Below are 13,520 nucleotides of genomic sequence, written 5' to 3'. Positions count from 1 at the left end.
TAACACACTACCCCAGCTCTGCCTTTTAAGCATAATGTCTGGTGAGCCTTGCCACGCCGTCAGCTGAGCAACTGTTTCCTTGCTTGGAAGTGCTAAACAGGCCACCCTGACATCATATTAACAACCCAAAAGATGGCAAAGGGGATGTATGTTGATGATTTCCTAAATGTTTATTTTTGGAGTGAAAATAGGAAATTAGATAACATTCAAAAGGAAATTGATACTAATTTCTAAAGGGCGATTACTAATGGTTAGTTGGTCAGGACGAAGAAGCACCTCCACCCCTATCCGCATATGTGGACTGGACATCTATCTGTCCAGTGGACCTATACCCATATATATATGTATCTGGACATGTATCCATCAGTGTCTAGGTTTTGAAATACATAAGAAAAGAAGGGTCACTCTTTAGGCCCCAGGAGCATAGCCTAAAAATGGGACCAGGGATCATGACTTGCAATCCCGACTATGAGGGTAAAAAACTGTGTAGAAGAGAAGTATTTGAAAAGAGGGACTGACAAATCCTGCAATGGAGGAAAAAGGGCATTTAAAAAAAAAAATATAACTCTTATTACCTTAATATGCAGTGTTCGGCCTCATTACGTTACTGCCTGATGGGCACTGAGGCACAAAGCCTGCATGGCTGCTCCGAGCTTGTCTCATCACAGGTCCATAAAGACCTTCATCAGCTCCTTTTCTGCCTTCCCCAACACCCTTGTACTGTGTTTGACGGTTTTAAACAATCAAGAGCCTTAGAGAGGTTTAAACATTTAAAACCTATTAACGCTGTACATTAAGTCCAGTTCATTCCAATTCAAGATCTTAAATCACTTTAGAGCGTAATGCAAAATTTGACCAAAAGCACAAGTAGGAAGAAGAGCGTACGTGTGTGGTGTGGGAGGCGTGGCAGAGGGGGCACTGACCTTGTTCCTCTGAGGCTTGTTTCAAAGACTTTTGTAACAAATCTATGGCATGTCTTGATACAAACCAGCCTTTGTCTCCCTCTGGAGGTCAATCCACATAAATAAGTTCTTATGGTGGTCTGCAAGGAGTTTTGCTGAATTCTAAAGTTCCTCTGCAGTTATCCAGCAGGTCGAGGGAGGGGATTCTGCCCCTCTACTCCGCGCTGGTGAGATCCCCCCTGCAGTACTGCCTCCAGCTCTGGGGCCCTCAGCACAGGAAAGACATGGACCTGTTGGAGCGGGTCCAGAGGAGGGTCACAGAAATGGTCAGAGGGCTGGAACACCTCTCCTATGAGGAAAGGCTGAGAGAGTTGGGGTTGCTCAGCCTGGAGAACAGAAGGCTCTGGAGAGACCTTACTGTGGCCTTTCAATAATTAAAGGAGGCTTATAGGAAAGATGAGGACGGACTTTTTAGTAAGGCCTAGTGTGATAAGACAAGGGGTAATGGTTTTAAACTAAAAGAGGGTAGATTTAGACTAGATATAAGGAGGAAATTTTTTAAAATGAGGGTGGTGAAACACTGGAACAGGTTGCCCAGAGAGGTGGTAGATGCCCCATCCCTGGAACCATTCAAGGTCAGGTTGGGCAGGGCTCTGAGCAACCTGATCTAGTTGAAGATGTCCCTGCTCCTTGCAGGGGGGTTGGACTAGATGGCCTTTAAAGGTCCCTTCCAACCCAAACTATTCTATGATTCTATGATTATTAATTTAGTATCTCCCACAGGATTAAAACATGATTGGCATCTCATTTTTTCCAGTGATCCAAATTTTTTGAATTATAAATACTTTTCAAACTGGCAAAAGGTATTATGCCTTTGCAAAAACTGTATTTATGCCAAGCTTCACTGCTCAGATTGCAGGCACTTATTGTATACCTCTGTTTTAGTAACGATCACATGATGTTGCTTAAGCTCTGTATGCATATAACTGTGCACATATGTGTGCATTTGCACTTGCCTTTCCGTATGGAAAAAAAAGCTTTTATGTAAACTTTCTAAAGCTATTCCTTTTGGGAAAGAAGCACATGAAACTGGATTTTTCAAAGAATAATGTTGTGGAAAAGAAAAAAATAAATATGGTCACAGAAAATATCTTCAGTGTCATGACTGATCGTGTCATCACAAGTAAACATCCTGAAGAATGGGTAGAGACCTTGATCCTTACTGAGAAATAGAAATCCTACGTGCCCTGTGAGACCCACCATATTTCCAGATGAACTCCAAAGAATGTCTTTTACTTTCTCTTTTTGTTTATTTTTCTCTTTGCCTCCTCTTGGCAGCTGCTATGAAGGTACTTCATAACTGCCTAGGAGATGTCAATCACAGAGCTTTGCCTTACACTTGCTGTATTAAATTGCTCCGGTTTTGTTTCTTAAAATATTCAGCAGCAGAATGATTATTTTGAGATGGCAGGACCACAGTTGTGTAGGATAAACACTCTTATTTTCTACCGCTATGTGCTATTTTCAAAGTACAGTGAGTTAAATTTGGGACGCAAATGACTCAACAGCTGGTAATGATCCATGGCTGCAAATACACAGATGCCTCAGTTGTCATCTACTAACATATGCACAGCGCAGGCGAAGGAAGCACAGCACACAGGCTTGGGGATTTTGAAGACAAGACTCTCTGCTGAGGCGGGGAGTGAAAGAGGATACAGAAGCGTGCAGCGCATCTGTACTGACAACTGTGCTGCACGGGCTCCCAAGTCCTGTTTTGAAGTCCCCCTTTCTGATGGGGTTTGCGTCCCTCGGTATCAGCCTGGTCGTCAGCTCCTGAACACAGCGAGTAGCGCTCCGGCAGCTGCTGGGCTCTGGCACACACGTTGGCACAAACCCCTGAGTGCGTCCTTGTCCCCCCGGCACCTTGCAACAGACCCACGTGAAACATGGCATAGCTGGGGCAAGAGAAGGTGATGCGGTGTAAATGGGCAGTCCATCCTCTGGCTGCGGGGCTAATAAAGCAGGTTGTTGACTTACCCCTGGACTGAGGGAAGGGATATTTCTGAAAAGGGAGGAGGCTGGAAATGATTTATAAAAGGTTGTTTCTCCCTAGATTAGAATACCAAAGCAGAATGCACTCATACATTCAGTAAGTGGGTTGTTCTTTATTTCTTTAATAAACATCATTTCTTGTGTATCTGAAATAAAGCGTTAAATTGTGCCAGCACACCTGCATAACTTTATTTTTTCTTCCCTCTCACACATCTTTCCTGCCTGCTTATCTGTGCCGCAGCAGCCAGCATTGGAAAGAATAGTTCTTCACCTCTGCTGTGGGAAAAGGTTTGAAGCTTTTGTAACCCTGACCTAAGTCCTGCGAGTATGCAAAGAGCAATGTCTCCGCAGCCCTCTAAGGTGGGTCAGAAGAAACCCAAATCAGCGGCAGAAGTGGAGCTGGCAAATGGCGCTTGAATGCCCCAGATTGGCAGATCATCACTGGAGAGAATGGAGGAGGAGAGGATGAAAGAAATCCCTGATATTTCTGAAATCAAATGCTAGCACAGAAAATCAGAGAGGAAAAACTCCATAGCACTGCTGTATGTGTACAGCAAGACTTCCAGGCCTTTCCGTGCCAGTAAAAAAGGGAATTTCAGGCTCCCGAGCAAAGCCCCAAGCCCAGTATTTCATGCAAAAATGTCACTAGGCAAAGACAAGAAATGAGCTGCTATGTGAGACTACAGATCATTTTATTACAGATCTGCATGGTGAAGCTAAATCACATGAATAAGGGCATTTAGCAGCTGGAATAATTTCCAAATAGACTAATTAGAGACTGAATTATTAATGGTAAAATTTATAATTGGCTTAAAGCAAGGTTACAGCAAGAAACACACTTGACTTTGCAAAGAATAATGAATATTTGCAAGGCTAGTAAAATTATATGCTTCTCTAAGGAAACTGTTAGCAAACGGGGAAAAACCCCTAAAGTTATCCTAAAGTGCATGTCACAAGACAAAACTGGCAGAGACCAGATAAGAGTGAAGAGAACAGGTAAAACAGTAAACAAGTGCAGAGATGATTTATTGCATTTATTTGCTGTAAATTTGGAACAAAATAAGGCAATGCAGAAGTCTCTCCCTGAAGGGCTGCCTTGTTAGGCATGCAGTAAAACCCCTAACTATTTCACTGAAATGTGTTCTCAATACAAATTACAGACTTACAAAAGGAAAACAGATGAATGTGCAGCTGAAGGACAGAGCTCTGATAAGGATGATAAAACATCATTCTTTGTGGGTCTTTTAATACATTTACAAAGGCAAGTGATGTAGCTTTGGACAGGGATGTAATTTGGCCAGGGATAATTTTGTGCTGAAGCAAGTACCAGAACAAGATATTGGAAGTGCCATTTTGTATTTCCAGCTGGGACAAGGGACAGCAGTTCAGCAGGGAGGTGCACCAGGTAGGGAAGGGGAGAATGCAACCACTGCCGAAACACTGGAGCGTGCCACCACGGGGCAGCCCTGCCACCCCACTTTCCCCGTGGCAGGCACTGATGAGGAGGAAAAGGGTTTTGGAGCATTTAGGTACAAAGTCAGCCCTGCCCTCAAAACTAGAAATAAAGCAAGCCACATGATGTTTCAAAACAGCTGACTGAAATGAAATCAGCGCTCAACTGGGAAAACAGCAGGCTATCAGAGATGGTCTTTAAAAGCTGATTTTATAAAGCAAGTACAATGACAGAAGGTGTGGTGAGGTTGGGTTTGCATGGTTGTGGAAGGACAATCAACCTAGCAGAATCTGAGATCCTGAAACAAGAAAATCCTATGAATGAATGTGTTGGAGAGCAGGTGGAAAAACCAATAGTTAGATGGATATATAGCTTGTCTGCTTATCATGATACAGGAAATATTCTTAAACAGCTTAATGAAGAACTGAAAGGAGGGATTCCTGAAGATACAGGAACTTGCCTTGGTAGAGTTGCCAGTGTGCCGTTTCATAGCATCCCGGCTCTTTGGAGCTGGAAGTAAAACTGAAATTTGACCTTGACCTGGCAATAATATTAGCTGCTGTTGGGGGAGTGAAGACACCAATCAAATGAATTGACAGGTTTGCCATGCCACACATGCCCCACATGTATTTCCTCAGATGTTTAACTGAATTCCTTTTAGACTACTACTAAGTACTTGATGAGCATGAAAGCTTCAAGTTTGCCACAGGACTCTGACATTTGGAAGTAGCGTTACAGATGCTTCTAAAGTTCCAGAAATTATTATAAAATTACAAAATTACTGGACGACATGCCCAGTATGGAGCGTTTACTGGTGCACAGGTTTTCAATAACTTGCATGTAGAAAAAACACAAGAAGCTGCAAGAGGATGTGGAGTCACGTATAATTTGAGTATGAACCAATTCTGTAGTAGAATTAAACAGTCTCAAATAAGATGTATAAAATGAACTAGTCTTAATGAAACTTAAGAGCACAATTCCAAATAGCAAAACTCTCAAAAAGAGAAACTCTCCCACCTTACAGGATAAAATCATACTGACAATACTGAAATGAAACTACAACAGGCAGTGTGACTTGGGTACAGGATGCTATGCAATAGTACCATCATGCAAAATGAGGTCAAAAATACTAAACATAATTTGCAGTATCCATCTGGCTCTGTACAAAATGAGGGACTGAAAAAAAATCCTACTGTGGTCAGGCAAATGCTATCATTCAAGATAAGGAATCCAAGTACAAATTCTACAATAAATACAGAAAATTATGCAAAAGAACTTCAGAAGCCATAAGAGACCTGTGATTGTTGTTGATACAGATACACTTGGACTAAACAGAAAAGATGAATTATTAATAATTTTTAACTTCTTACAAAACATGCTGAATAACAGTGTAAAACACACTTTAAATCACAGTTTACATGTCCTGGATTCCAGATGAGCTAATACCAGATAACGGCCTGCATTTCACAAATTACTTATTTCAGCAATTTGCTTGAGAAATTAGATCAAGGACACTAAAGCAAGTCCTTATTAGGCACTGCCACATGGGCTAGCAAGAAGGCTGTTCAGTAAATATAATAAAGAACCAGAGGTCCAAGGAAACCACGTCTGGTCTTGTTAGATTATCATAGCACAGTGATTCTCAGTGCTCCATTGAGATTTCCTGTTCAAAGAATTATGGGCAATAAGGGACAAAACCCATAGATATGGTAAGCCAGGAATGTTTAAGCATTACGGAAGAGCTATTTGTCTAGAAATTAAAACAGAGCAAATGCTACAAACATAGCCAAGACAAGCGGCGTGGCAAATGGAAGGGAAAGTTAGATTTCAGACTGATTATATAGCTACCAATTTAACAGTCTCCTCTCATCCATAATGAGGTCAGATGTCATCAGCCTCCCAAAGCATTTTTCCCACTATTGGAGCAGAGAAAAAGTTAGGCAAAACTGAGAGGCACTGGGTCTCCGTGCATTTTGAGGACCAATAGGATGATAAGTAGACAGCATTTATGTCATGACAGAAGGAATAGCTTTGTATTCAAACACCGTCCAGCAATAAAAAAGTTCAAATTAAAAGATTCATTGGCTGTAGAAGGAATGACTATGTAACATATGACACAGTCTGAAAACATTGATAGCTACTGACTTTTAGATTAGATGGCTCTAGTTGTGTATTTTATTAACTGACTGCTTCAGTTTGTAGATGTTACTTTATGCACATTTGCTGTTAAAAGAAATCAGGAAACGTATAGCAGTTGCCACTGACTTGTGCAAAACAAGAAAGAGAGTAACCTTTTGTAACCCTGATCCCTGTGTCTACGCTGGAGCAGAAAATAAGTTTGATCTCTCAACACATCTTTATTAAAAATATCACACATCTTGACAGAATTTGGCAGATAAAATAATCTGGTGCCTCTCATTTCAATTAGTTTCAGATTCCAGCTGCTAGATCTTGTTATTATTTTGTCTATGCAGTCAAAGAGCATGCTACTATCAGATGGCTTCTTGCACAGGTACTTCCACACTGTGTTCAAGTCAATTATAAACCTTTTGTTAAACAGTTTCAAGCAATTGGCTTTTTGTGGCACGCTGTGTTTTTCTTGTTTTTCAGACCTTGAGTCATTCTTGTAGGTCTTCTGCAAACCTCTCCCAGTCTTTCCACATCCTTCTTTAGTACAGACACGAGATTAGGATGTCCAGAAATAGTTTTGCTTTGCCCAGAGATAACCCCACCTCGTGCTCTTATTGCATATTGCCATCAAAACTGGCACATTTAGCAGCTGCATTGCACTGAGAGCTCCTGTGCAGCTGGATGATCCCAGCAACCATGATCCCAGAGACCTTTTCAGAGCCGCTGCTTTTTGAAAGGCAGCCTCTCGTTCTGCAAGGATGACTGACACTTTTTGTTCCTAGTTGCATGGCCTTGGATCTGTTTCCACTGAAACGCGTATTGTTTGAGCATACCAAAAGATGGCTTTGTAAGCTATGAGTGACCCATCCCATTATGCCTGGTTACACCGAGTCTTGTTTCACCTGAAAACTTTTATCAGCCATCTTTCAAATCACTGACAAACAAATAACATTAAGCCAATAAGTAATCTCTGCAGCTGCACTAGAAACTCTCCCATATATAGTGATAATTTCCAATTAGTAAACAAAACTTAGCTAGTTTCTAATAAATTTAAGTTTTCTGTATTTATTTAGTATAGTCCTAATGTTTTAATCTGAATGTTGTGCTGTAGTAAGTTAAATACCACAGAGATATCTGAGCTTATTAGAGCAAAATAGCCCCCTGTGTAAACTAAGCTTTTAATTACATAAGAAATACCAAACTAGTTTGGCAGACCCATTGCCCATAAAGTATTGACACCCACAACAAACCATTTACAGGCATCCACACGTAGACCAGTGTGAAGACTAGCAGACTTCAAATGTGTTTGTGGGCACCGAGAGAGCTAATGTCTAAGTCACCAGCACCAACAGCAATGGAACATAAATACTTGTTAACTCGAGCACTTAACTCCTCTTCTGGGACTACAGAAGCTTTCCTGTATTTCACACACTTCCTGTGTCACACCACAGTACAAATGAACAGGCGACCAAATGCACTGAAGTGATGATCTGCCTGGGGGGCAAAACCCCAGCCAAACAAAAACCACCAGCAGAGAAAAGAAGAGAGAACAGAAGTAGTGCTGTTCACTTTGACACATTCACCCAGCACTGTGTTTGGGACTTGACTCTCACACCCTTCATTTCAAGTAACTGTGTGCCATGAAACCTGCTGATGACAGAAAGTTGGGTGGCATCTGTAGTAAGAAAAGCTGGAACATTACATGGGAAACGTTGGATGACCTTGAGGGCTGATGTAGTAGAAATGGGAAGAAGCTCAAAAGCACAGAGTGCCAGGGCATGTATCTGGGGAGTAATAAACAGAACCTCTGCTGTAAATTGGAAGATCATCAGTAGGAAATTACAAAGGAGGAAAAAGGCCTGGATCTATTATCCAGCTGAAGGATGACTGTGGGTCTCCAGCATGACGCAGCACGAAAAAGGCAAATACAACCACAAGATACTTCAGGCAAGGGATTTCCAGCAGAGAAAGGGAACCATCATGTCACTTATACAAGGCATTGATGAGATCTTGTTTGGGAATGGTCCTTCTCATCCGTACTTGAGAAAGGCAAGTATGAACAAGAACAGACGGCAGAAAGGACTGCTGGATTGATAACTGGTCTTACAGAGAAAAGTCTACAAGAAATAGCATATGTAGAGTGGGGCAAGGAAAAGAGAGGATACCATTGCTCTTCATAGGTACATCAGAGAAAGGAAAGAGACACATAAACTAAAGGTTACATTTGACTCAAGAACAACTGATGAGGAATAAATATAGGTTAAAACTTTGAGCACAGTTTCTAGTTATCAAAGTAAAGCGTCCCACTATGAAATAGGATAGTGGTGGGAATAACATCTGCATAATCTTCAGATTTTTATTACTAAGTTTATTAAGCTTATTAAGTTTAAGGGTGACAGTGTTACTTGCAACAATAGAGCACTGGGCTAAACAACTCAGAAGTCCATTTCAAGTCCTGTGACTTATGGACACTGTTCTGTGATAGAAGTAACATGTAACTATGGTTGGGTTATCCTTGACGTACACCAGAAGGAGCTCGGAATGAAACCAAGTCCAGATCACCTAAAACAACTCTGAAAACATGTTTTCAGTGACTTAGAAAAGGGGGGACATGTGGAAAGAGGGATCATGAAAACAACAAGGAAAACACATTTCTTCAAACACCAACATGCTTACCTCCCATGAGGAAGAGAAGCCCTGCCACATACTGCATAAGGCCTCGATCCCAACAGCACCCCAGCACCCCGATAATCCATCCAAAGAGGATGATGGCCACAGCCATGCCCATGAAGCCAGCTGTCATCCTGCGCAGATCTGCAGTTGGGAATACAGAAAAACAACATGCATGTGAACAGTGATAAATTAGCATCATCAGAGGTTCACAACAGTCTTAATCCAAAATGCTACTGATCTGCAAGGTCTTCAGTGTGTATTGGCACAGGATGATTTGAGTAAGGATGGTTCAGAGGGAGGACAATCCATAAATTAAGATACTAGTTTGGGCTGGGGAGAGAGAACAGGTGACCATGTCACCACACAATGAAGCTCAGTGCAGATACACCCAAGTGACTTGTGACAATTTGCTCAGGAATTAGAAGTTGTAAAATGGCCTCAGTGCAACGCTATGCCTAATAGCTCTAGTCTCTGGGTACTAGTACAATGTCTGTTTAAATCCTGCCTCCTCATCTCCATCCATTACTCCACTGGATATACCTGCTCAAACTGATATGCAAAGCAGTCTCTACGCTTTGCTCCAGTGCAGACATGATGGGGGATTCACCTCAGTCCTGGCCCCCTGTGTGATCTTGGGCAAGTCACTGACCCCTCTGGGCCACAGCTTCCCATGTGTAAGTTGGGCCGTAGTGCCTTGCTGTCCAGCGGTGGTGAGCGTGAAACTCGGTACCCGCAGGATGGTGAGGCACGCAGATATTCTGGTGGCAGAGATAATAAATGCACTGCAGATACATGGCTGGGGCATAGGACACTTTATTGCCCTCTCTGGTGTCTAGATGGTGACCTTGTCAGGTGATTTTTGGTGAGGATGTTTTTGAGTGCTCCAGGGAGCACTGAGAGTGGGAGGAGGGCAGGGGGCTGGAGTGAAGCATTTTGTGCTCTGCAAGTGGAGACTGAGTACTACATCTGATATGGGTGCATGGGGTTGACCTGTATTTATTTCATAAATAAAGGAAAAAAATCCCCAAGACCTAATAGAAGGAACCCTTAAATTAAGACCTGGCTATATTGCATATTTGTCTTCTGCAAAAAGGATGGGACTACTGGGATCCCTCCTCCTGCATGTGCTGGGAGAAAAATCTTCACAGCTGTTTTTGATGTGAAATCTGGGCAGGGAGACCACCTGGCAACCGAAATAGCAAGGACTATGAGAGCTAAAGAGCATCTTTACACCCTCAAGTAATGGAACAGATGGGGGCATCTTCACTAGCATTTGATTGTTCCCTGTCCCCTCTCATACACGCATAGAAAGTTTAAGCACTGATATGTCAAAAGTATATGTGCAGGGAAAATTCCAGCCAAGTCAGCTCTCCAAACATTTGTTTCCTGCTTGAAACAATTTTTTTTTTCTTTTTGCATAGCAATGATTTCACTTTCTTTCAAGAAACAGAATGCTTATGACAGGGGGAGGAAGATTTGAAAACTGTGAATCATCCACCAGTCTCTGTGCCAGCTTTTCTCCTTGGCTGGCCTTTGACTGTTTCTCAGTTTCTGATATTTTTTACCCTTTTCCCACAGTGTATCAAAAGGACCACCAATACCAGCAGTACAGATTCAGTAAAATTTGTGAACAGTGATAAATTAGCATCATCAGAGATTTATAAAACTCGTTATCCAAAATGCTAAGTGTCCACAAGGTCTATAGGTGTGTTGGGACAGAATGATTTGATGCAGTGGAAGGCAGTTTACTCAGGGCTGTGTTCATTATAGCAATTCTTATGCAAGATCAAGTTGGAGAACGCAACCCCTCCCTATAACCGGTTCCTGTAGATTGTCACTGGTTTCTGCAAGGAGTCCCTCTGACAACATAAAGATTACCAGGCCTTCCGCCCACCAGTGACCATGGCCCTTTTAAGAAGATGCACATCTTAAAATTTGTATTTTTATCTTCAGTTTTGTGACTGTGCCACCAAGAAAACCAAACAAAAACTCCACACAAAGCATTTGAATATGTTCAAGGAGAAAAAAGTAATGCATTTCCTGCAGAAACTTGTACTTCCCACAGGCAACGCTAGTCTCTGTTCCTTGGGAATTTCTCAAGAGTGCTTTCTAAAACAAGCAGTAAGTGTTAGTAAGCATCTTTGATGGCAGAGTGTCTTCCTACTTTTCAGTCCATGAAGGACTGGGCTCGATTTGAAAGATAGATAACATAAGATGTTTACTGTTTCCTATGTCATCTTCAATAACAGCACAACATGTCTCTCAGAAGCACTGCACAGCTGTCTGTGTCAGCTCTTCCATACAAAACCCTTCCATTTTAACTTGCAACTGCTGACTCTGGGTAACACCACTTGCTCGTCCTAATGGAAGCATACCCTAACAATCTGCTTTTAATAAGCTGATTTAAATAGCTTTATTCAGCTGCAAGATGTCCGTAACTCCTCAGACCTACCCCAATGACTAGCTGATGGAGCCAGTTTTCATAGGTTTCAGAATGGATGACAAGCATCCCCACATCCTATATACCAAACAAAGGAATGGTTTTTACCCCACTAAAATCAGTGTGAGTTTTGCCATTGAACAGAAGAGTTAAAGTAGCAGGACCAAGATTCCTAGGCCCAGTTTTGAGGTTTGCTTCCCTTGACCTCTCTTCCTGATGGAACCTGAAATTCCCTTTCTAACAACACAGCAAAATCCATCAGCATCTTAACTCTGGGCTTACACTATCTCCTGAAAAAAAAACGAAAGCTAACCTCTGACAGACACTTAATACCACATGTTAAAAAATTCAAACCTGAAATTCTTTATGAAATCTTAGTTTTTGCAAGTTCAGTGGGCTTAGTTTAAGATTGCCACTGCTTAGGCCAGTTGCAAACGTACTCCTCACAAGCTCATCCATTAGGGCTTATCTGAAATAAATAAAATATAAACTTTCTTTTGTATTCAAAACCATCTTGGCTTTTGTTCTGCCATAACCTTCCTCGAGGGCAGCCCTCGCAAATGGCAGTGCTGGCAAAGGGGGTTGCAAAGTTGGTCTCATAAACTGCCTGCGCTTGTCCAACAGCATCTTCCTGGTGCTCCTCACCGGTCAGAGCCCACATGAAGTCAGTGCTGGGAACAAGTCTATTCAAAGTTATTCTTCTGTGGGAAAGTACTTAATGTATGTAACCGAATCATTACCTTCAGGCTATTTAGTGAGGAGAAGGCCAGGGAACAGGAGCTTATATTCTCTGGACTCAAACCCCTATTAGTGGTACCTTTTATGATCACTGTTCTGTTGGTGTGGTGCTCGACATGGAAAGGACAGCAGAAAAGCAAAGATTTGCATTGTGTACTCAAGGCAATATACAAATTCTTTCTGCTAATTTAGGAGTAAGGGATGCCATATAAGTAAACAAAAGCTCATCAGTACAAATTGATGGAGTTTTGTCTGGGTTTGATTGGCACTGATAAGACCTTTCCTGAATACAACCTGCAAAGGTAAAAAGGGTCATGCTTTGTCATGTAACACCACTTTATGACATTTGAGCACATCCTGGGTTTGTTTTTTTTATTTTTCTGAAATTGCTTTTATTTATTTTTAGACTATGAAATGAATGGTTCTCTACACTCTTTCTTTCTTCGAAAACCTCTCTGAGTAACTACACCATCTGAGGATCACGGCGTGACAATCCCAATCAACTGAAGGAGTGACTATGCCAGCAAAATGCATTGTTGAATCTTCTGCAGCCAAATGGGAGCTGCAACAGCAAGCATAACTTATCTTAGCTCACTCATGTGCACTGCTTACCTGGTTCTACAGCTGATCCTCTCCTGGATACCCATCCCAAGTCCTCACACTGTGGCAAAGTGCACAGATTGCAAGGGTACTATGAATCCCCCTTCTCCACCATCTAGTAATCCAAACTTTTAGAAATGTAGCTACATGGTGCAAGTAAGGAAAGTATTACATTGCTTATTCTTTAAGACCTATAATACAGAAGTTGATTGTCAATGTCTTGCCTGTATGACCAGTAGTTTCAATGACTTACTACATAGATACCACCGTCACTTGTGGGTGAAAGTGCAATATTATCTTTCCACTCATGTTTTAGAGACACCCTATTCCTCCTGTTTTCTTTTTTATATTAACAGACTAAAAGCTATGTGTGAATATCTTCCCCTTGGGAGTACTTCTCATGCCTTAGCACTGCTACAGGTGCTGCTGCATGTAATAGGCAGGGAACTCAATCCTGACTCAAAAATAATGTGGATCATCAGGCAAGAAATACAGGCATCATGTTCATGTAGGCTGGAAACAACAAATTTCT

The 13,520-nt window shown here is 41.8% G+C and overlaps 1 protein-coding gene across 1 annotated transcript in view; it reads right to left on the bottom strand.

The window, feature by feature from the left end:
- Nucleotides 1–13,520, bottom strand: part of TMEM178B (transmembrane protein 178B) — a 226,516-nt gene that overhangs the window by 12,305 nt on the left and 200,691 nt on the right. The window contains exon 4 of the mRNA XM_075503437.1: nt 9,214–9,351. Coding sequence (XP_075359552.1) covers nt 9,214–9,351 — 138 coding nt within the window. The remainder of the gene's footprint in view (nt 1–9,213; nt 9,352–13,520) is intronic.

This window comes from Mycteria americana, chromosome 1 (genome assembly GCF_035582795.1).
Source record: "Mycteria americana isolate JAX WOST 10 ecotype Jacksonville Zoo and Gardens chromosome 1, USCA_MyAme_1.0, whole genome shotgun sequence".
Classification (NCBI taxonomy): Eukaryota; Metazoa; Chordata; class Aves; order Ciconiiformes; family Ciconiidae; genus Mycteria; species Mycteria americana.
This window is presented reverse-complemented; position numbering and strand designations above follow the sequence as displayed.